Source organism: Pituophis catenifer, unplaced genomic scaffold (genome assembly GCF_029215685.1).
Source record: "Pituophis catenifer annectens isolate HBS135680 unplaced genomic scaffold, rPitCat1.0.hap2 SCAF_7, whole genome shotgun sequence".
In the NCBI taxonomy this organism is placed as follows: domain Eukaryota; kingdom Metazoa; phylum Chordata; class Lepidosauria; order Squamata; family Colubridae; genus Pituophis; species Pituophis catenifer.
The window spans coordinates 79,362,393-79,387,851 of NW_027256887.1; the positions used below are offsets into that span (position 1 = coordinate 79,362,393).

The 25,459-nt window shown below is 42.2% G+C and overlaps 1 protein-coding gene across 1 annotated transcript in view; it reads right to left on the reverse strand.

The window, feature by feature from the left end:
* Positions 1–355: 355 nt before the first annotated feature.
* SLC15A5 (solute carrier family 15 member 5) overlaps positions 356–25,459 on the reverse strand; it is a 54,578-nt gene continuing 29,474 nt past the window's right edge. The window contains exons 6-9 of the mRNA XM_070947791.1: positions 23,296–23,484; positions 21,677–21,808; positions 3,834–3,942; positions 356–503 (exon numbers count right to left, since the gene is read on the reverse strand). Of these exons, the coding sequence (XP_070803892.1) occupies positions 356–503; positions 3,834–3,942; positions 21,677–21,808; positions 23,296–23,484 (578 nt within the window). The remainder of the gene's footprint in view (positions 504–3,833; positions 3,943–21,676; positions 21,809–23,295; positions 23,485–25,459) is intronic.

A 25,459-nucleotide genomic window follows, 5' to 3' on the forward strand; every position in this document is an offset into this window, starting at 1 on the left:
GCTGGGATGCCAACATCTGGATTTTTGGCAGACCAGATCTGGTAGCCGTACTACAGATGGAGCATGACATTAGAAAAAGTCAAGGTGCCTTATTAAAAGGCTTTGTCACCCATGAAGCTCTCAGTGATAGGAAAAGGAATGAGATGTATGGATTTAGAATCGTTCAGGTGTTAAGTCCTTATAGAATTAATTTTCACAGAGAGAAAGCAGACAGACATGAAAAAGACAAACTACGATCCACTATTGCTAAGTCAATCCATAAACAAAGAAAGGAACACATCATTAAAATCTGACAGGCAATAGTCTGAAGACAGAATAGACCAAGTTCTCAGCCAGTCGTTTTCAGCGGGTGAGTTCACAGGAGAGTTTCCATCCGGGACAAGGGAGATGGGCAAACCAGGACACTATCATAAAATTTAAGTGATTTCTCATGCTGTAAAAGCTGCTCCTGAAGAAGGCTCCCTCTGAATCCTTCATCACAGTCTTCCTGAAGATTATTATATCTGCAAAGCAAAAATAAATTAAACCTCTTTTGCAGTGCTATAAAACATGTGGATATGCTTAATGTCTTCGAAGTCTGATATAAGAAAAAAAAAATTCAGAGAGAAAGGGGAGAGTTGCTAAATCAAAACAAGGATTCATCCTGGCTGTCATCTGGCCAGATTCTTCGAGTTGAAGGATAAAGTTGTCTCCTCAAAAGAAAGTTTAAGAGTGGGAGGTGGAGTCACCTGTCAACCCCCAGTCTGGACAACTATATGTTCTTCAAATTTTCTTTGTGTAAGCACCGTTTCTGATAGAACTACCCTGCTTTGAAAAAGTTTCACTTCAAAAAGCTAAGCAATGAACCCCATACATCATCAGATTCAGCAGTTTCTAAATCATGGAAGAACATTTTATAGACAGAAACCACTCCCAGGCAAGGGAGACAGGCTAGTCAATGAGATGAGGTTGTCTACGGCGGAAGAAAACGGATGGAAAGTAATCACGGAGAGAAGCAACCTAGAACTAAGGAGGAACTTCCTAACAGTGAGAACAATCAACCAGTGGAATGGGTTGCCTTCAGAACTTCTGGGTGCCCCAACACTGGAGGCTTTCAAAAAGAAACTGGACAACTATTTGTCTGAAATGGTATAGGATCTCCTGTTTGAGCAGGGAGTTGGAGTAGACCGCTAAGATCCCTTCCAAAGCTATTGTTCTGTTCTGTTCTGTTCTGTTCTGTTCTGTTCTGTTCTGTTCTGTTCTATTCTATTCTATTCTATTCTATTCTATTCTATTCTATTCTATTCTTGTTGTGGCCAACCAGCGGCCTGCACGGATTGTGGCTGATCCCGACGACGAGGAGGCTGGTGTGGTGTCACGCCAGCAGCCTGTGCAGCCGGCTCTCGAGTCGGACAGCGAGGAGGCTGAAGAGGATGTGGTGCCAGAGGCAGAGACTCAGCCAGGGCCTTCAGAACCTCCAGAGGCTCCTTCAAGTGAAGAGGGTGAAGTGGAGGAGCCTCTTCTCAATGCTTGAGCACGCAGGGCTGCCAAAAGGCAGGAGTGGCTACTCAGGAGGAGGTCTCCTCGAGAGTAAGGCTTGGGGCTAATTGGCCACTCCCTTAGCCTATTTAAGTTCGCTCACAGATAGCACATGCTGCTGGAAACAACGTTTAATTACTACGCAGAGCATTTTGAGAGTGAATTTCTTGTTATATCTTGGTTTCTGGTTGCCAACCCTTGTCAGACTTTGTTTATTCTCTGTAATTCATAGCAGGCTGATAAGGACATTTGCACTAGAAGCCTGCATTTTGAAAGGGGTCTGTTTGTATTAAATGGAGTTTTTGGAGCTTTGTGTGTGTCACACTCCTTGGGATCTGGAGCTGGGGCAGAAAAAATCTATTCTTTTTTTTTTTTAATATACTTTATTGGGTTTGTAGTTAAAAACATCAAATCTCTACTAAAATCAGAAGTGCAGTGTTTGTACATATTTACAAGATATACATCAGGTATATTTCACATTTAAAATTGCAAAAGATAAGCATACCCTGACATCATAATTTTATCCTATTATTTAACCATTCATACCACTTTCCCCATACTACTTGGCGTTTAGATTCCTCGTCGTTGTTTAGCTCGTTCGTTAGTTTTGACATTTCTGCGCACTCTAAAATTTTATTTATTAAAATTTCCTCTGGTGGTATGGTTTTATCTTTCCAAAATTTCGCATAGACTAATCTGGCCACTGTTGTAATATGAATTATAAGTTGAATTTTATCTTTAGTAAGTCCATTCCTAATTATTCCCAAGAGAAAAATTTCAGGGGATAGATCTAATTCCTCATCAATTATTTCCCGTAACCAAATTTGAATTCTAGACCAAAACCTTTTTGTCACTGAGCAGGTCCACCACATATGATAGAAAGTGCCAACTTCCTTACCACACTTCCAACAGGTTGCTGAAGCATTAGGAAACATCTTCGCAAGTCTGGCTGGCGCTAGGTGCCACCTATGGAGCATCTTATAGTGATTTTCCCTATATGTTATTTATTTATTTATTTTATTGAATTTCTATACTGCCCTACTCCCGAAGGACTCAGGGCGGTGAACAGCCATGGAATAAAACACATACATATACTAAATTTAAAATCGAATAAAATGAATTAAATAAATTTGGCTGAATTAATACCCATAATTTAAAATACCCATATTTTAAAACACATTAAAATTTAAAATTTGCACTTAAAAGGGAGAGATTTAGGCGAGGCCAGCTTGATGAAATAAAAGAGTCTTCAGCTCGCGGCGGAAGGTGCGCAAATCCGGAATCCTCCGTATCTCTGGGGGGAGCTCGTTCCAGATCGTCGGTGCCCCCACAGAGAAGGCTCTCCCCCTAGGGGCCGACAGCCGACATTGTTTGGCCGACGGCACCTGGAGGAGCCCCTCTCTGTGGGAGCGTACTGGTCAGTGGGAGGCTATTGATGGTAGTAGGCGGTCCCGTAAGTAACCAGGTCCTAAGCCATGGAGCGCTTTAAAGGTGGTAACCAGAACTTTGAAGCGCACCCGGAAGACCACCGGGAGCCAGTGCAGCTCGCGCAGGAGAGGTGTTACATGGGAGCTCCACGCCGCTCCCATAACCACCCGCGTGGCCGCACTCTGCGCCAGTTGGAGCCTCCGGGTGCACCTCAAGGGGAGCCCCATGTAGAGAGCGTTACAATAGTCCAGACGTTGCGGCCTTAGTCATTTTATAGTTTCTATTCCAGGCCTCTTCCCCAAAAAAATCTATTCTATTCCATTCCACTCGACTCGACTCGACTCGACTCTACTCCACACACCATTCCATTCATAGGCAGTCCTTGATTTACAACCATTCATTCAGTGACTGTTCAAAATAACAACAGCACTGAAAAAAGTGGCCCATGACCAGTTTCCACAATCATTGCAGCATCCCCATGGTCACATGGTCAAAATTTGGATGCATGGCAATTGATTCATATTTATGACAGCTCAAGTGTCCTGGGGTGTTGTGCGATCCTCATTTGTGCCTTTCTGACCAGCAAAGTCAATGGGGAAGCCAGATCCAATTAACAACCGGGTTACTAACTTAACAACTGGAGTGATTCACTTAACAAATATGGCAAGAAAAGGTTGTGAAATGGGACAAAGCTCTCTTAACAACTATCTCACTTATCAATTGTGGTCATAAATCAAGGACTACCTGTAATCTCAAATTCAGATTTACTGGCTGTTATTTGCACAGGAACCATTTGAAGTAACCATAGGAGGATATTTCTTCAATTTACTGACAAACTTGTTCTACAAAAGATTAAGATACCAAGAGCTGAAAAGTTAAGGACTTACTTGTGTGAAATGGTCCAGAAGCCCAAAGTGTTCACAATCATTAATGAAGCCAAGAAGAAGAAAAATCTCTCAAATTTACCCTCGTTTAGAATGTTTGGAAACCACTCACCTAGAAGAATGGGGGGGGGGGGGGGGGGAAGAAATATATATATATATATTAAGTGAAAATCCAAAATACAAGAAAAGGGTGACCAAACTCTGCTTGCAATGGGGTTTTCTGGCCCAGTCCCATAATTGCAGAATTATGCTTCTGTTATGGATTATCGGTCAGTTTCAGTATGGTTGTCTTCTTATTCTAAGATGTAGTGGGCAGCGGAGAGCCTTCGTGGCCCCCCCCCATTCATTTTTGACATTCTTAAAACTCCTTAGGATGGCCCTGTCAAATTCAGCAGCAACTTGGCAATTTTCAATAGCCCATTTCATTCCCTCTTCCTTAAAAAAAACCCAGCTTAAAACAGTAAGAACCTTAATGTACCTACATCATGCCACAATTCAAGAAAATGGAACTGTGAGGACATTCCATGTTGCCTATCTTAGCTTCAGCACAGTGGCCCCCCCCCAATCTTTTTGGGCACCAGGGACCGGTTCTGTGGAGAAAGGTGACTCTACCTTCAAAGTTGACTCCAGCCCTTGAGCCTGGTGAGATTTGAACTGTCAAATAGCAGTCAGCAGAAACAGCCTCCAGTATTGCATTCTAATCATTGTGTCGTGACTCATTCTAAATGTGAAGAATGGTCATTAGTCATTTTCCCCCCCCAGTGCTGCTGTTTTAACTTTGAATGGTCACTAAATGAACGGATGTAAGTCGAGGACTTCCTGTACATTCACAGCAGTTTTGAGCCGTGGTGGGTTGCTACCGGTTCTCCCCGGTTCTTGCGAACCTGTAGTGGAAATTTTGAATAGTTCGGAGAACCGGTAAATACCACCTCTGCCTGGCCCCGCCCCCAATCTATTCGCTGCCTCCTGAGTCCCAGCTGATCGGCTAGAAGGAAAAAAACTGTTTAAACTCTTGCCGCGGCACTTCAGAGGGCCGCCCTACAGCTGATCAGCGGTAAAAGGCAGTGTGGTAGTAGACCAATGCACTCCAAAAATAAATGGGTAGATCGGAACACTCCCAAAACAAATGGATAGACTGGTACGGCCAGGGGTGGGTTCTAAATTTTTTTACTACCGGTTCTGTGGGCGTGGCTTATTTTGTGGGTGTGGCTTGGAGGTCATGTGACTAGGTGGGCGTGGCTAACTGGTCAGAGTCATTTCTGGAAGGTCCTCGCACTTACGACCAGTCCTCGCACTTATGACCCGACTCATTTGTTTGCTTTTAACACTGATCAGCTGTAGGGCGGCCCTTTGAAGAGTTTAAACAGTTTTTTTCCCTCTAGTCATCAGCTGAGACTCAGGAGGCAGCAATAGATTGGGGGTGGGACCAAATAAAAGGTAAGAATAACGTGGAGGGGTGGGGGGGTGGGAGGGCGGGGGGGGGGAGAACCGGTTCAGTGACATCATATCGTCACTGCTACCGGCTCGGCCGAACCGGACCGAACCGGGAGGAACCCACCACTGGGTACGGCTCTGCAAGTAGTTAAAAGCCTGGTAGACTAGTACCTCTACTAAATCCTAAAGAATTGTCACATGACCATCAAACCATGCCCACCAAATAAGCCACACCCACAGAACCAGTAGTAAAAAAATTTAGAACCCACCCCCGATTTTGAGTCTCGCGCTCACGCTTCTGATGGAGATGTAGCTCCAGCAGCAGGAGCAATTCTTTCACCATTTATCCACTTGAATCCTGGAGGCATTATATAAGCACTGCTCTCAAGCCAAGCCTCTCTCTTTTTATTCCTCGGCTCTACTTTCCACAGATTGTTAGATTTATAGTCTTAGATTTCCCCCTTTAGCTCAAGGCTGCCTACCGTAAAATCTTTCTTTCTTACTTCTTTCCTGTAAGTCTAAAAACCTCAAAAATGCAGTCCTCCTTATCAAAGCCTCTAACTTTTGTATTCCTTTTTGGATGCTTAAGCATCTGTCTTCTCATTGTTAATTCCATATTAACTAATATTAAATTTAATAATATTAAATTTAATAATTTAATGTTATAAATAGCATTAAAGTTTAATAATATTAATATTCATTATTTAATATCAACTTAATATTAACTCATTTACTCCTAACTAATTGGGTTCTTCTCATCATACGTGCTTTGCAAAATAGGCAGGGAATGAACTGAACTGAAGAAGCTTCTTGGACGAGAAGCGAAACGTCTTCAAGGAAAAAAAAAACCAAGGAAGTCCAGTTGCCTTTTGAAAAAGCACCTTTGGGACAACCACGACCTGGATGACTGAGAATAGACATCCCACGTCTCAACAATTACCATTGTCGTGATATACTGGAAGAAAGCTGTGGGGCAGGATTTTATGGTGAACTAGTAAAAATCCACGACCATGTGAATTAGAATGAATAATATTAATAATATATTACATCTAGGTTTATTTATTTATTTATTTATTTATTTATTTATTTATTTATTATTTATTATTTATTTATTTATTTATTTATTTATTTATTTATTTATTTATTTATTTATTTATTTATTTATTTATTTATTTATTGGTTCGATTTATATGCCGCCCTTTCTCCGGAGACTCAGGGCGGCTTACAATGAGTTAAGCAATAGCCTTCATACTTTTGTATATACCTGCTTAGTAGGGCTTTCACCCCCCCCCAAGCAGTGTTCTTCTTTATAAAAAGTCAGCTTATTGGCCCCACAATCCGGGTCCTCATTTTACCTACCTCGAAAGAATGGAAGGCTGAGTCAACCTTGAGCCTGGTGAGATTTGAACTTGCAGTAATTGCAGGCAGCTGGTGCTACTTAACAGCACTTTAGTCTGCTGCGCCACCAAGGTTCTTGGGAAGAAGTCAGTGTGTATAAAGGCCAACACCAGCTAAAGAAGCTCTGGCTTCAGGTTGTTATGTATACAGTAATGAATTGGTTCAGACCAGTGGTGAAATCCAATTTTTTTTACTACTGGTTCTGTGGGCATGGCTTGGTGGGCACGGTGTGGCTTAGTGGGCATGGCTTGGTGGGTGTGGCAGGGGAAGGATACTGCAAAATCCCCATCCCCACCCCCCCACTCCAGGGGAAGGATACTGCAAAATCCCCATTCCCACCCCCCACTCCAGGGGGAAGATACTGCAAAATCTCCATTCTCCTCCACTCCAGGGGAAGGATACTGCAAAATTCCCATTCCTACCCCACTCTGGGGCCAGCCAGAGGTGGTATTTGCCGGTTCTTTGAACTACTCAAAATTTCCGCTACCGGTTCTCCAAACTGCTCAAAATTTCCGCTAACGGTTCTCCAGAACCTGTCAGAACCTGCTGGATTTCACCCCTGGATTAAATGGAAGGAGCCCTAACACCAGTGATGGGTTTCAAAATTTTTTACTACCAGTTCTGTGGGTGTGGCTTGGTGGGGGTGGCAGGGGAAGGATACTGCAAAATCCCCATTCCCACCCCCCACTCCAGGGGGAGGATACTGCAAAATCTCCATTCTCCCCCACTCCAGGGGAAGGATACTGCAAAATCCCCATTCCTACCCCACTCTGGGGCCAGCCAGAGGTGGTATTTGCCGGTTCTTTGAACTACTCAAAATTTCCGCTACCGGTTCTCCAAACTGCTCAAAATTTCCGCTAACGGTTCTCCAGAACCTGTCAGAACCTGCTGGATTTCACCCCTGGTTCAGACCAAATTCCTTCACTTTTAGCAACCAACCCAAATCACAGTATATGAGTTCAAACCAGTGGTGAGTTGCTACCGGTTCGCCCCGAGTCAGGCGAACCGGTAGCAGGAGTGGCAGGAGGCTCCGCCCACCCGCCCAGATGTCTCTGCGCATGCGCAGAAGCTTTGCATTAGCGCGCCCGTGAGCAAACCGGTAGCAACCGAAATTGAAACCCACTACTGGTTCACACCACAACTTTGGCAAAAGTTACTTCTATAACTCTGTGTGTGTGTGTGTGTGTGTGTGTGTGTGTGTGTGTGTGTGTGTTTGTGTGAAACAAAAGGGAGGGATGGTGGGAATAAGATTTATTATATATCTCATTAAAATGTCAAGGAATGCACAAGAGTCTTTAGTAACCAGCTTCCTCAATGTGTACTGAAAATATCACTGTCACTTGTCATCTGTTTGCACTCGTCAAACTTCTGAAAACGTCTTATTTTATCATATTCACACTATCTTTCAGAAATGTGATTTTTAAAAAGTGATTAGCATCACTTAAGCCGCTAAGTGAATATCTTATCCACTTTGCTAGTACAACACAACTCTGGATGAACAAGATGCTACTACTGGATGCAAATAATGATTAAGTCAGTGTTTCTCAACCTTAGCAACTTGAAGATATCTGAACTTCAACTCCCAGAATCCCATGCTGGCCTAAGGAATTCTGGGAGTTAAAGTCCACACATCTTTAAGTTGAGAAACCTGGTTTAAGTATTGGAACTTCTAACTTCTGTGCCCATGTGGGGACTGGAATATTTGGAAATTAATTCAGGGCCAATAAACGGGCCAGACTGTTATAAATTAGAATCCCTTCTTAGAAATCAGATTGAAAGGAAGTTCTTCTGTATGCATAAAAGCATGATATAGCAATGGTAACATTTGTTTCTGTACTAAAATCTCAATACAAAATTAATCATGGTCAAATTGATTTGAAAAATAATGGGATACAAAATTGTTCCATCTAAGTTTCCTTGTTAATTTCCCCGGGACTAAAACATGGGTAACTTTTTATGGATTAGGACCCCAGAATGCAATCCTTCACTCAGATAAAATCAAAAAAATAAAAAATTCTTAAGCTACCGTACTTTTCGGAGTATAAGATGCACTTCCCCCCCCTAAAAGTGGGTGAAAATTGTAGTTCGACTTATACACCAAATGTTGCCGAAGTCCCGCCCACTTGCCAGCCCCCACCCTTTGGCCATTTTCGGCCTCTGTGTGTTGCGTTTTCAGCCTCTGCACGCCCCATTTTAGACCCGTTCCAGGCTGCAGGGATTGTCACAGCACATTGCCGCCGATCGCTGCCTCCATGCGTTGCATTTTTGGCCTCCGCACGTTGTGTTTTCGGCCTCCGCATGCCCTGTTTTTGGCCTCCATGTGTCGTATTTTTGGATGGTTCCAGGTGGTGGGGATCAGCGGTGGCGGTGATGTCTGAAACCGGCTGAAAATGTGATGTATACAGGCCAAAAACAGGGCATGCATTGACCAAAAACACGATGCTCGTAGGTGGCGATGGGCTCTGGCAATCCCGCAGCCTGGAACAGCTGATTGGCAGTATTCCGGGAGGCTGATCCAATGGCCAATCAGCTGTTCGTGCTAAATCAGGCTGCGATAATGTGCTGAAGTGTACCATGGTGTTTGCTATTTGCTGCAAGGACGCTAACCAGATGAATACCGAATGGATGCTGGTAGGCAGAGGCAGAATTTTTTCCCCCCCAAAAAACTAATGTGCGTCTTATAATCAGGAGCATCTTATACTCCGAAAAATATGGTATTTGATAAAGTAAGCCAAAAAGCACAGTATCCAAATAACCGCAGTAATATGTAACATGATAAGGTTAATCAATCATGGATAAAAACTGGCCATTTGTGTAACATACACATAGTCCTCAACTTACAGCCGTTTGTTTAGTGACTGTTTGAAGTTACAACAGGAGCAAAGAAAATGACTTATGACCATTTTTCACACTTATGACCGTTGCTTGGCAGCTGTCTCATATTTATGATGGTTGCAGTGTCCTGGGGTCATGTGATCCCTTTTTGCCACCTTCTGACAAACAAAGTCAATGAGGAAGCCAGATTCACTTAACAATCTTGTCACTAATTTAACACCTGCAGTGATTCACTTAAAACAGTGGCAAGAAAAGTTGCAAAACGAGGCAAATCTCACTTAGTAAATGTCTTACATAGCCACAGAAATTTTGGGAACAATTGCAGTTGTAAAGGGAGGACTACCTGTTTTGGAGAAACTGGAGGGAAAATGTCAACAAGGAGATAACAAACATAAAAAGTCGCTGGGCGAGATCATCCGTGGCTTCGGGGTGAGATACCACCAGTACGTTGATGACACCCAACTGTACATCTCCACCCCAGGCCACCCCAATGATGCCCTTGAAGTGATGTCCCAGTGCCTGGAGGCTGTGCGGATCTGGATGGGGAGGAACAGGCTCAAGCTCAACCCTTCCAAGACTGAGTGGCTGTGGCTCCCGGCATCCCGATATAGTCAGTTGACTCCATCACTGACTATTGGGGGCGAGTCTTTGGCCCCCACAGAAAGGGCTCGCAATCTGGGAGTCCTCCTGGATATGCAGCTGTCCTTGGAGGAACATCTGACAGCTGTAACCAGGGGGACCTTTTGTCAGGTTCACCTGATTCGCCAGTTGCGGCTCTTTCTTGATCGGGATTCCCTGTGCACAGTCACTCATGCCCTCGTCACCTCTCGCCTTGACTACTGCAATGGTCTCTACATGGGGCTCCCCTTGAAGAGCACCCGGAGGCTCCAACTGCTCCAGAATGCAGCAGCGCGGGTAGTGACGGGAGCAGCATGGCGCTCCCATGTAACACCGCTCCTGCGCGAGCTGCACTGGCTCCCAGTGGTCTTCCGGGTGCGCTTCAAGGTGCTGGTTATCACCTTTAAAGCGCTCCATGGCATCGGGCCTAGCTATCTTCGAGACCGCCTGCTGCTACCAACGACCTCCCATCGTCCCGTGCGCTCCCACAGAGAGGGCCTCCTCAGGGTGCCATCAGCCAATCAATGTAGGCTGGTGACCCCTAGGGGGAGGACCTTCTCTGTGGGGGCACCTACCCTCTGGAATCAGTTGCCCCCAGAGATAAGGAGAATCCAAGACCTCGGTGCCTTCCGCCGTGCCCTTAAAACCCACTTTTTCCAGCAAGCCGGGCTGGCTTAAGAAGAAATTTTAAATGTTTTAATTGGTTTGTATTTTTAATTTTGGGCCAAATTTATATCTATTTTAATTGTTTTTTAATATTTGTATTTTATGTTTTTTAATTCTGGCTGTACACCGCCCTGAGTCCTCAGGGAGAAGGGCGGTATATAAATTTAAAATAAATAAATAAATAAATAAATAAATAAATAAATAAATAAATAAATAAATAAATAAATAGTTCTCATTTAATAAACGCAATGAGTCTGTTAAGTGAAGCGCTCACTTTCCTTTATTTCTTAAGCAAATTTATAAAGCTACCCAAAGGTCTTAAATGCAAGGATTGGTCACGAAGTTACTTTTTCACCCCCGTTATCAATGGTGGGATTCAGCCGGTTCGGAGCAGTTCAGGAGAACCAGTAGTAGTGACCTGTGGGTGGGCCCGCACGCTCACATTTTCGGTGCTGGGAGAACTGGTTGTTAAATTATGTAAAGCCCACCTCTGCCCGTTATTATTACAAATGGTTGCTAAATGAGGTAGTCACTAAATGAGGCCTACCTGTCAGATACCGAAATATTGCCACACCCCTCCCTTAATGGAAGACTCACATTTGCCACAATAGAGAAAGGAATTTAAAAGAACAGGTTCTTCCATTCATAAAAACAAGGCTATAGACTTCAACCTCTGCTTCACCTAAAAACTATGAATATAAATATAATCCACACATTGTCACTAAACTGGAAGTTAAGGTAAAATACTGCCTCAAATTGAACTCTACTCCTGGGGACCACATGGGGTGGTTAATCAAGTTTTCTTTGACAACAATACAACTAATCTGATAATCTCAATTACACTTGGGGCTCCTTGGAGAACAAATTTTTGCGATAATTTATTGACTGCTTTTAACCACAGCAACTTTTGCTTTATGAGGTTTCCACAGCAGCTTTAAGGAATGAGCTGACGATTCTTTTAGGTGATGACAGGATTTTTCACATCGCCATGAAGGATCCAAAAATTGAGTGGGGGGAAAAAAAGGAGAAACTGAAGCTTCAGTAATATTGTTAACCTGGGTCAACTTTCACTGCTATACTAAGGTGAAAAAGTTGATATCGATATCATTTACGTTGTTATACTGTAGCTTTGTACACCACCTCCAGCCTTTTGATTTGTCAGCCCATAAATCTAAATAATAAATAAATCAAATCCATGGCAACCTTGATTTCCTAAATGTGGGTAGCTCACTGCATCCAAAGTGAAAATGAAGATAAAATTGTCTTCGGGAAGGGAGAGAAACTATACCAATTGTTTGCTACACCTTTGGTATGACCTAAGCATAGCTCATAAAATCATCTCCTACAATGTCCTGTCAATGACTACTTCAGCTTCAACCACAACAATACACGAGCACACAATAGATACAAACTTAAAGTGAACTGCTCCAAACTCGATTGCAGAAAATATGACTTCAGCAACAGAGTGGTCAATGCCTGGAATGCACTACCTGACTCTGTGGTCTCATCCCAAAACCCCCAAAACTTTAACCTAAGACTGTCTACTGTTGACCTCACCCCATTCCTAAGAGGTCTGTAAGGGGCGTGCATAAGTGCACCAGCATACCTACCGTCCCTGTCCTAATGTTCCCTTTAATTGTATTCATTTTATGTATTCAATTCATGCTTATACTTATACATATTATCTAATATGTACTCGACAAAATAAAATAAATAAATAAATCTTTTTTTAAAAGGAAGAAGCCAAAACATTGACAATTCTAACAATATTCTGGAGGTGGGTATCTGTAGGCTACACAAGGCCAAAGACACCATTTTAGGGCCCATCAAAGCAGCCCAATATCACATTGCTAGTTTTGGGTAAAACAATTTACTACAGATAGTCTTCCACTTACAATAGTTCATTTAGTGACTGTTTGAAGTTACAACGTCATTGAAAAAAGCGACTTATTACCATTTTTCACGCTTATGACTGTTGCAGCAACCCCATGGGCACATCATTAAAGTTCAGATGCTTGGTAACTGACTCATATTTATGACAGTTGCAGTGTCCCGGGGTCACATGATCCAATTTTGTGACCTTCTGAGAAGTAAAGTCAATGGGGAAGTCAGATTCACTTAACAACCTTGTTACTAACTTAACAACTGTAGTGATTTACTTAACAACTGTTGCAAGAAAGGTCGTAAAAAAAGGCAAAATTCACTTAACAAATGTCTCACTTAGCAACAGAAATTTTGGGCTGACTGTAGTCATACACCGAGGACTGCCTATATTTTGTTTTGCTCGCCCCCACAAAAAAGAGGCAAAGATTACATGCTTGTTACCTATGTCATCATTCTCTCATGAATCTTGGTTTGAAAAATTGCCCATCCCTAATCTACGCCCATTTCTCAAATGTGATTGTGATAAAGTCTGTTAGTTCAAATGCTTGAAATCTTAAAATCCTGGCTAAAATCCCAGCTCAAAATCCTCTAAAATCCTAACAAAACACTTTGTAAGGTCTTTTAAAACTTTGGCTAAAATCTTAACCAACACTTTAAAGGTTTTTTTGGCAACGTTTCAACAAGCTCTCTAACTTGTCATCATCGGGCCCCTACTTTCAGTTTAGAAGCTGTGGGTATGCTCAGTGGTGGGATTCAATTTTTTTAACAACCGGTTCTGTGGGCGTGGCTTAGTTGGGGGTGTGGCTTGGTGGCCATGTGACTGGGTGGGCGTGGCTAGCATGTCATGTGACTGGGTGGGCGTGGCTAGCTGGTCATGTGACCGGTGGGCATGGCTATCTGCATAGGGACTACAGAGGGCTGAAAAAAGTCATTTCTGACTGGTCCTCGCACTTTTGACCGGTCTTCGCACTTATGACCATCCTCACATTTATGCCCGTTGCGGCATTCTTAACAACCGTGTCACTCATTTCACAACTGCTTCTCTTCATCATGGTGACAAGATAGGGCAAAAACGTAAAATGTGAGGACAGTCGTAAGTTCGAGGACTGGTCAAAAGTGCGAGGACCAGTCAAAATATAACTTTTTCAGCCCTCTGAGTAGTCCATATGCACAAAAGGGCTACCCAGAGAGCTGAAAAAAGTGATTTCTGACTGGTCCTCGCACTTTTGACCGGTCTTCGCACTTATGACTGGTCATCAATTATACCCATTGTAGCATTCTTAACAACCATGTCACTCATTTCACAACTGCTTCTCTTCACCATGGTGACAAGATAGGGCAAAAACGTAAAATGTGAGGACAGTCGTAAGTTCGAGGACTGGTCAAAAGTGTGAGGACCAGTCAGAAATAACTTTTTCAGCCCTCTGAGTAGTCCATATGCATAAAAGGATACAGCAATAGAGAGGGATGAAGGAAGGGAAGGGAAATTAGAGTAGGAGTGAGGGTAAGAGAGGGAGGAAGGGAGGAGGAGAAGGAGAAAGGAAGAGGAAGTAGGGAGGAGGAGAAGAGGGGGAGGAAGAGAAAGTAAGAAGGAAAGAAAAGAGAGAGGTGGTAGGTTTGAGGAGAAAGATTGCTGTACAATAAAAAAGATGAAAGGGAAGAAAGCCAGTCCCAAACAAATATAAAGATATTAAGATAAAGAATGAATTGTTAAACTTTAAAGAATAAAAGAGAACAAATATGAATAAATAACAATAATTAGAAACACACATACAAACATACAATGTATTTTCTTTGAACAGAGTATTTGTTTAAACAGTGTTTAGTCATTTCAATTAAATTTACAATTTCTATATTTCCTTTTTGCCATATTTATTCCTCATCTATTTTTGTAAAAAACCAATATTATCCTTCATCCTCATCTCTAATCTTAATCAAATTCAATTTTTCCCTTCTATTCTATATTATACCCCTTCCCATTGTCATCTATTTTTATATCCATCCTCACATTGGTTAATTATGTAATATTACAGTTGTTTAATATAAATTCAACATTTTAATATAAATCAAATAGTTATATAATTACCTTTTTTGTATATTAATCAATATGAACATGAATATTCCAATTATTTCCATGCAATCCAATTTCTTACAAATCAATTAATTATATTTACCAATAATAATAAACCAAATAATTTCCCCCATATATTCCTCCAAACCACAACTTAACCATTTCTGCTTTCAACACAATATACAATTAATAGTATCTCAATTATTACAATTCCCTAGTTAAATAGAGCTTTTTTTCTTTTGTGTTTTAAAATCTTGAACTCTCCTCTTTTCCCCTAAATTTCCCATTGTTTTCACCTACCTTTTTTGGTGAGGAAAAAGATAAGAAATCTGCCTGCCTAATTTTCCAATGTTGCAGCAACAGCAAAGCCAACAGCCTGCTTTACTTTCAGTTTCGTTTTTCAGTATAGCTAGGGGAAAAAAAAATCTGCTCCAGCAAGCAGCAGAGCCCTGAGAAAAATAGCTGAGAGCAAATCAGCTGAGAGTCGGGAGCCGATCTAATCAAGGGCTAATTAGCCTATGCTGAAGCTCCGCAGGCCAATAAAATTACAAAAAAACACCAAAACGTTTGTTAAATTGCTGGCTTGCCCGCCCCTCGCCCACCACTATTTATTGGCAATAAATAGTGGTGTGGAGGGGTGGGGCAAGGGGCGGGGCGAGCCAGCAATTTAACAAACGGTTCGGCCGAACTCCCTAGAACTGGCAGAATCCTACCACTGGGTATGCTGCGAGGTCGGAGTTGTCGCTTTTCTCTGTTCACTGCTGCTGACGTATGCTGGTTAGCCTGCAACTCTGTGTCCTGATTGGAGGGCAGCCGTTTTTTCTCCTGCTTCATTATCAGGGCTGCAGGCTGACTGTGTGTTAAAGGCCCAGCTTTTTCTGGTTCTCTATTACTAACTGTCAACTGCAAAGAGGAAAGGATTCTGGTAGGCATCACAAAACCACTGGTTGCCTGTTGAGATCTCAGCCTATCTTCTGGCTCGGTTCTCTCCCTCTCCCTCTATATATATGCAAGTCTTGGCGTATTCGGGTTTTTTCCCGTGTAAGATTGAGAGTATCTTGCCGACATTTCGATGAGGTCCAACGTCGCCAAGATAATCTCAATCTTACACGGGAAAAGACCCGAATATGCCAAGACTTGCATACCTGTACCCGTGAAAATCTATGAAAACAAATACACACACACACATACACACGCTATAAAGTGAGCACCGATAAAAAATAACTCTTGCGTAGTATAGTTGTCTTCTCACATTAGTTCTGTAGGTAGTCCTCAAGCTATGACCATGATGGCGTCTACCCATCATGGCCCTAGCTCATGTTAATTGTAAAGGGGCACAGTCATGTGATTGACTCACTTTATGACCTTTTTTTGCAGCAATGGTGAAGTGAGTCCACAATTGTTAAACAAATGCCATGGTTGTGAAGGAAATCAATGATTTGCTATGTGTGCGGGTTTGCAAAAAACTAGAGGTAAATGCTGGTTTTCAGCAAAACCATCATAAAACATGGTCATGTAACTGCAGAACGCTGTAAAAGGGCATCAAGTCAGCGAAGACTTGAAGTGAGATCACATGACTACATGTTGGGGGAGGGGACCGTCAGCATTTTAAATCTGGGTCATAAGTAACCCCCAGAGATAAATCTATTGGAATTTTGAATGGTCGCTAAGCAATCGGTCATAAGTTGAGCATACCCTGTACTTAAGAGAAATTAATACTAACCATGAATATATGAGGAAAAAATATGTGAATGAAATCAAAATACCTCTCGTTGCTGTCATGATTGAAAACATTTTAAAGAGAGAACGTTTTAAACAGAAAATGAGGTCAGGTGCATGTTATTTATTTTAAAATCACAGAATCCTCTCTCAAGCATAGAATCTAGATTTTTTTCCCCCCTTCTTAAAAAGAAAATGAAACATTTCTTATTCTTACAACGGTTGATGAAGTTATGTTGTAATTGCAGCTTTACGGTTAACAACTTCCAGAATTTCACATAAGAATTTCGGTGGAGACAAAGCTCCAAAAGATGACAGTAGTGTCTCTTATTTATGGGAAAAGTAGAATATGTTATGCAAAGCAGGCATATATTTAGGAAAGAAAGACATTTTCTCTCCTTAATTGATTTATACAGGTTGCAAAACAGAAAAAAAAAAAAGCTTTTTCTTCAAGCAGGATTGTCTGAGGCTGAGGCTCTTTAAATCATACAACATTCATTTCTGTGTTTTGGTGAAGGTGCCAAACTATCATGTTTTCCCAAAAGTAAGACCGGGTCCGAATTCAGAACTCTGTTATCGGCTGCAGAGAGCTTTCCGGAAGGCATCTAAAGGCGAAATGAAAGCCAGGGGGCGCTGTGTGCATCAATCCGGAGCCCGTTTCTCAGCTGCAGAGGGCTTTCCGGAAGGTTCTGATGGCGAAACAGAAGCCGGGGGCGATGCGTGCAAGCAGCGGCAAGCGGCCACAGAAGAAGTGGGCTGCAGAAGAAGCGGACGCAAAAGAAGGTGAGGCAGGTGTCGGTGCGTGCGAAGTCTGGTAAATAGGGCAGCTCCACACACCCTATCCCCACCCTAGCTTATTTTTTTACCTGTGCGCTTCGCCCCACTCACTGCACCCCGGGATGGATGGGGTCTTAATTAGGGCTAATTTTGGGGGTAGGGCTTAATTTGAGCACATGCATTCAAAAACATGATAGGGCTTCTTTGCGGGGTAGGTCTTATTTTAGGGGAAACATGGTAGAAACTAGGAGGGTGGCTATTCTATTTTTCTCTTAGGCACACAAACCAAATGGGTGACTTTGGACCAGTCACTTTCTCAGCCCAAACTACCTTGAAGTGTTGTTGTTGTTGTGGAGAAAATAGGCAGGCGCATTATGGACGCTGCTGTCAAGCATGAAGAGTCCAGACCACATGTTAAGTTCCTGTTAAGCTGATTTATTGCTCATGCATAAGAGTCAATAGAAGTCAAGAGGAATTGGATTGTAGAGCATTTGTGAGAATGTAATGATTCCAGGCTGATTTCACTCTTGACTCCACCTCCAGCTCTGCTTGTTTTTCCACAACTGCCTTGAATTGTACAAAATAAAGGTGGTCTTATATAGCTAAAAAAAGGTGGGATATACACCTAATTAAAAAAAAGGATATACACACTTCATGGACCAACACTTTGACTCCATTGCAAGAATTGTATTTGTAGATCATCTTCAGCTACTGCTAACAATGTCTGTACAGCAGTGGTGGGATTCAAATTTTTTTACTATCAGTTCTGTAGGCGTGGCTTGGTGGGTGTAGCTTGGTGGGCATAGCAGGGGAAGGATACTATAAAATCTCCATTCCCTCCCCACTCTAGGGAAAGGTTACTGCAAAATCCCCATTTCCTCCTGATCAGCTGGGACTCAGGAGGCAGAGAATAGATGGAGGCGGGACCAGTCAGAGGTGGTATTTACGGGTTCTCTGAACTAGTCAAAATTTCCGCTACTGGTTCTCCAGAACTGGTCAGAACCTGCTGAATACCACCTCTGCTGTACAGTGTGGTTTAGATCAGTGGTTCCCAACCTCTTTTTGGCCATGCCCCACCTAAGCATTTCTAAAATCCTGATATCTCCACCTGCCCCCCCGCCCCCCGTGACATATAATTCTTACTTTACTCAAAAAGTGAACTCTACTCACATGAAGGAGCCTAAAGGGCCATTAACTTAAACAAGGTTCAAATTGCCCCCCCTGTGGGGCATGGGCCAAATGTTGGGAACCACTGATTTAGATTATCACCCCTGTGCTATCCTTTCTGTACCAGATTAAGACATTTTAACTCTTCCAAGACTTTTAAACATCTATTAATTTTTGTCAAAATTCTTAATCTTTTAAAACTTCAGTGTATTTTCACTGACTGCTATTGAGGTGAGCCAGGTTTGGGCCACAACTCTTATGATATACCAAATACATATTTATTTTTCCAGCTGACAAGCTCAGTGTCTTTAAGAATAATATTTGTTTCTATTCCTATTTGCATTTAACAATTATCTAAATTCCATTGTTCTGAAATTTTATTTCAAGCTGTCCTATGATAAATCAGACTATTTTAAACAAAAGCTTGCTTTTTTGAAAATATATTTTCCCGCTAAAACTTTTTGCTGTGGTTGATTTTGTGTTCATTACTTGCTTTGACTGCATTCTATACTGTTCTTTTAAAATTATGAACAGAACAGAACAGAACAGAACAGAACAGAACAGAATAGAATAACAGAGTTGGAAGGGATCTTGGAGGTCATCTACTCCAACCCCCTGCTGGAACAGGAGATCCCATAACATTTCAAACAAATGGTTGCCCAATCTCTTCTTAAGGAGATTATATTTATTTATAACAATGTTAGAAATGGATCATCTTATGTGCTTAATACAAGTCATCCTGGAGAAAATATTTTGAAATATGGCATGAGCATTTAAAAACAAAAAACTGAAATACAATTTTTTTAAAAAAGTTCTGCCCACCCTATGCTTTAGTAGTGTAATTTAAGGGCTTTTAATTCATTTCCAGAGGAGAATAAAAAAAAAAAAAAGGAGTTCTGAAACAGCTCCTATTAATTATTCTACCTTTCAAAACAGGAATGATTCATTATATTATGAGGAATACAGCTGTAGCTTAGTGACCCATCTTAATCATGAAAAAATCAATTCGTTGGAGGTTCTTAGACTTTGCTACATGTTTCTAATGGATGTCAATGGTCAATAGGAAGAGGATAAGAATAGCTACTCAGAAAAGAAGTAAGGAAAAATCGCCTATCTTCATTTTGGCTGCAGAAAACAGTTTTTGGTGAATTACCAACAGATCATGATAGGAATTTTATTGAACATTCACATCTGATGGTCATCCTTTGATCATCAATCTTAGTATTTATCTTCCTTTCATAATGGGATAATCAGCTAGGCAGCAATAGAAAAAAATAAAAGAGTTGGACAATGAGAAAGAGGACAGAAAAATAATGTGAAAGGTTTTGAACATTTTCCCACTTTGATTGGAGAGAGAGAGTTGGTCTTTGGTGATGAGAGTTAATTAAGAGGTGATTACAAATACAGACCATGTGGTGTAGTGGTTAAAGTGCTTGTCTAGCACTAAGGAGAACCAGGTTCAAGTCCCTCTCTCAGCTATCAATCAAACTGAATCTTTATTATAGTCATAGACAGCATAGGACGAGTAGAATACAAACAGCTAATAATTTTAAAAGCTAAAAAAATATAACATTAAATTTAATTAAAAAAAAAAACCCAAAATTTAAAAACACTAAGATTCTTATGACCACAATTGAGTCCCAAATTTCTGTTGCTAAGCAAGACAGTTGTTAAGTGAGTTTAGCCCCATTTTCACCCATTCAGGCGAATCACTGCAGTTGTTAAATTAGTAACACAGTCGTTAAGTGAATCTGGCCGTTGACCTTACTTGTCAGAAGGTTGGAAAAGGTGATCATGTCACCCCGGGACACTGCAGCCATCATAAATACATGGTCAGTTGCCAAGTGTCTGAATTTTGATCAGGTGGCCACAAGGATGCTGCAACGACGGTCGTAAGTGTGAAAGATGGCCATGAATCATTTTTACAGTGCTGTTTTAACTTTGAATCACCAGTGGTGGGTTCCTCCCGGTTCAGCCCGGTTTGGCCGAGCCGGTAGCGGTGACGATATGATGTCACCGAACCGGTTCTCTTTTTTTGGGAGCCCCCCCCGCGTTATTCTTACCTTTTATTTGGCCCCGCCCCCAATCTATTCGCTGCCTCCCGAGTCCCAGCTGATCGGCTAGAAGGGAAAAAACTGTTTAAACTCTTGCCGCGGGGCTTCAAAGGGCCGCCCTACAGCTGATCAGTGTTAAAAGGCAGTGTGGTGGTAGACCAGTGTGCTCCAAAAACAAATGGGTAGACCGGAACGCTCCAAGAACAAATGGGTAGACCAGTACAGCTCTGCAAGCAGTTAAAAGCCTGGTAGACCAGGACCTCTGCTAAATCCTAAAGAATTGTCACATGACCATCAAACCACGCCCACAAAATAAGCCACGCCCACAGAACCAGTAGTAAAAAATTTTAGAACCCCCCCCCCCCGCTTTGAATGGTCACTAAACGAATGTTTAAGTCAAGAACTACTTGCAATCTCTCTCTTTCAGCCCAATTTATCCCATAAATTTACTGTTGTGGGAAAAAGAAAAAACTAGAAGAAAGAAATGGAATGTACCCTCTATTGAACTCCTAGGGGAAAGACGGAATCTAATGGATATATAAATAGCTGCTTTGTCCTTGTTATTAAATAGCATAGAGGATAATTTTATTTATTATTTATTCGTCACATTCACATGGTCGGCCATCTCGCAAACAAGCGAGTCTTGGCGATCCTAAAACGCTACCAGAACTTGAAATATTTTGACATTTCTGTGTTCCAGTTAAATCATACATGCATAAATCATACAGGAGCCGTGGTGGCACAGTGGTTAGAATGCAGTATTGCAGGCTAACTCTGCTGACTGTCAGTAGTTCTTATCGGCTCAAGGTTGACTCAGCCTTCCATCCTTCCAAGATCGGTAAAATGAGGTCCCAGATTGTTGGGGGCAAGAGGCTGACTCTGTAAACCGCTTAGAGAGGGCTGTAAAAGCACTGTGAAGTGGTATATAAAGTCTAAGTGCTATTGCTATAAATGCAACAAAATATTTGTGTGGGGACTGATAACCATTACTATGTGCAAGGGAGTCAGATGGGATAGGAACAGAAACTGAAGAAGGTTGGATAGCTCCCCAAAAGAGCTCATGATGATATGCCCCTACTCAAGCGAAGGGAACGGATCTGTTTCTTTCCAATAAAGCACTTAGCATCCATTAAAGGGCGATTCCCCATGTAAGAAAACAATAGGAAAAAAGTAGAAAAGAGTTGTGAGATCCAGACAGAGTCTAAATTTATGGGATGCTTTACCTTGTGAGCCAATGTAAGTTGTTTGGATAAGGAGGGCACCCATGATGCAACCGGCTCCATTGAAGAAAGCCAAAATTTGCATGGCAACCCCACGAATTTGGCCTGGCAGAAATCGGAAGGTAATGAAGACACCTATGCAACGGAAGAGAAAAAATAATGATGAAGGAGAACTATCCTGAGGATGGAGAGAGAGACAGGCTAAACAAGTGGTTAGGGAGGTGGATTGGGATATGGGAAGGAAGTGACCTTCCACATCATCCTTGGCATGTTCCATGTTCACATTCAAAGGAAAGTGGCTTTAACAAGTAGCAGCAAGTGATCCTATTATGACATGGACTTGGCTGAAACACTTCTTTGGAATCTTTTTTACAGTGTGCCCTGAGCTCCTATGTAATATGTTGCCTCAGAGTCCTACAAAAAAAAAAAACAGGATACTCAATGCAACTAGCAAATAAACAAGTAGGCAGTGAGGTTTTTTTTGGCTATAGCACCATATTTTCAGCGATGTAATTCCGTGTTTGGAAGGGAGCAAAAAGGCAGAAATATATCAAGGGAATGCTACGTTTGCTTCAATGCTCACCCCAGGTTTCCCCTAGCTCTTTTCCTTTCTCCATAGATTAGAAATGGGCAAACAGCCCTGTGAAAAAGCCCTCCTTCCATAAAATTGCCATTGAACCCACTTAGAAAAAGGCTATTTGGTTGATTTTTAAAGTAACATCCTGGGTCTTACATTTACTGAAGAAAGAATAACAGAATAGGAAGGGACCTTGGAGGTCTTGTAGTCCAACCCCTTCTCAAGCAGGAGACCCTATTCCATTTCATACAAATGGCTGCCCATATCTCTTCTTGAAAACCTCCAGTGATGGAGCAGCCACAACTTCTGGAGGCAAGATTTTCTACTGATTAATTGTTCTCACTGTTAGGAAATTCCTCCTTAGTTCTAGGTTGCTTCTCTCCTTAATTAGTTTCCACCCATTGCTTCTTGTCCTGCCCTCAGGTGCTTTGGAGAATAGTTTGACCCCCTCTTCTTTGTGGCAGCCCCTGAGATATTGGAACACTGCTACCATGTCTCCCCTAGTCCTTCTTTTCTCTGCACTAGACATATTCAATTCCTGCAATAGTGCTTTGTATGTTTTATCCTACCCTACCCTACCCTACCCTATTCAGTGGTGGGTTGCCCCCGGTTCGGACCGGTTCGCAAGAACCGGTAGTAAAACCGGCGGGAGGCTCCACCCACTGACCCGGATGTCATCAGAAGTGATCTGCGCATGTGCAGAAGAGCGCGTGTGTGCGGGCACAATGCAAACTGGTAGTAAAGGTAAGTAGAACCCACCCATGATTCTATTCTATTCTATTCTATTCTATTCTATTCTATTCTATTCTATTCTATTCTATTCTATTCTACTCTACTCTACTCTACTCTACTCTACTCTACTCTACTCTACTCTACTCTATTCTTTCTCAAAATATTTCATTCTTCTAGGAGTGGGGTGGGTGCTAACTTTCTACACCAGGATGAGGAGAATGATAAAAAAATCCCTTAACCAACCCAGGTCATTCTGGGTTTAAGACAGTCGATTTGACGATGAGGAAATGAAACCGAAAAAAGGGGCTCTTACATGTGGGTGTCACCAGAGTTTCTGCTATACCAAGCAAGAGGTATTGTGGGGCCAGATGGAGACTTGGCATGGAAGAAACAAGGAGCGCTTTTCCTGAAAGTGTCTGTTGAACCAGAGGGAAATGCTTCCGACGTAGCTCAAAGAAACCAGCAACAACCATGGAAAGAGTTGCAGATGTATAACCTACAACTGAGTGTCAAACACAAAGAACAATTAATTTTGTACAGAAATATATACATTGCAAAGTGTAATAAAAATTGCACGTGCCATGCTTAGTGAAAACTGCTTTTAAAAATTCTAATTTTTTTGTGGGGAAAAGATGGAGGAGTATTTTTCTAGACCTCAAGTTTTTAATCACCATCGCTTCTAAGACTCTTCTTCTAGAACAAGGGTTAGTTCAGGAATTCTGGGAGTTGAAGTCCACAAGTCATAAAAGTTGGCCAAGTTGCCAATTTATGAGATTATTTGCCAACTAACTCATTTTATGAATGAGAAGGCAAATAAACATGTCTCAGGATAATGTTGCAGGATCCAATTGTCAACTCGTAAAACATTCCAGGACTGCTCTTGAGTTGCCATAAGCAGGAGGGGGGAAGAACTGATGGAGCTGCCTCGACCGAAAGCACATTCCACACATGCCTTTCTCCAGATGGACACCCTGGATGTGCTACTTGAACTATGAAATTATTTTCCAAGTAGCACATCCAGGGTAGACTAACAGGAACAGGTGTTTTGCACCTGTGCTACACACATCTGGGTTTCATGTGATCCCCTTTTGTGACCTTCTGACGAGCAAACGCAATGGGAGAGCCAGACTCCCTTAACAACCGTGTGACTAACTTAACAACTGCAGTGATTCATTTAACAACCGTGGCGAGAAAAGTCGTACAATGGGGGCAGAACTCACTGTACAAATGTGTCGCTTAGCAACAGTAATTTGGGACTCAATTCTGGCTGTACGTTGAGGTATAGCAGTGTTTGTCAATCTTGACAATATTCGTGGACTTCAGTTCCCAGAATTCCCCAGTCAGCATTGCTATTTGAGAAAAAAACTAGCCTGCAGTATCACATTCATGCCCACTCCGTGTACTGTACCAATGAAACTGGAGAAAGAAGAATCTGGACATCCAATATCTCTTCTGTGATATCAAGTGAAACACTAAATCTTTCAAATATTTGCAGTGCCATTAGACTCTAAGCTACGGGTGTCAAGCTCAAGGCACATGAGCCACATCTGGCCTGCAATGTGGTTGGATCCGGTCCACGGGGCTGTCCTGGAAAAAGGGCTGGCTCGCGTGGCTTTGGCCCGATCTACCCAGTGCAAAGAGGAAACATGCCAGCGCTTTGGGGAGTGGTATCAAACTGGCCACACCCACCTAGTCAGCCACACCCACCCAGTTGGCCACGCCCCCAGCCCCCCCTCAAAGTCAACCACAGCCCTGATGCGGCCCTCAATGAAATTGAGTTTGACACACCTGTTCTAGGCCAACATGTAACTGAAAGAATTGTCAGCATCATTATCCAAATCTTCTTTTCCGCAGCTCAGCTGAGACATTATTTTATTTTAAATCCTGAGTAATTGCCACCTGCTGTTTCATGTGCTTCTACTTTGCGCAAAGCTTAACAACAAACTTAATTAGGCTAATTCTAGTCAGATTAATATTTCCTGTCTTTTCGGCACTAGCTGTGCCGCATGCTACGTGCTTGCCAAATTAAATGGAGGGAATACGGGAAATGTTGATTTCTAACTACGGGCAGGCTTTAAGATGCACTGCAGGATAGGAGGCAGCTCAAGCTGGGTGAGCACTCCATAGGTCCAGTTCATGCAAACGGGAAGTGATCTCCAAAGCAGAAATTGGGAGCTGCTGTTCTACTTTACAATTAGGAAATACTGCAGCTGGGAATGAGCGAAGGGGGGGGGCATATCCCAAAAGCAGGATTTCAGGAAATTAACCCAAATCTGAATGGAGGGGATCAGGACTGAATACCCAAAACAGGTCAGGGAAATGGTTGGGCTGATGGTTGGAGAAGATAGTAAACATGGTGATGGACAACAGGAAAAGGCTGAACAGTTTAATGCCTGTTTTGTATTTGTCTTTTCAGAGGGACGCCGTGGGCTCAGTGGTTAAGATGCTGAGACTTAGATCACCAAAGGTCTATCAGC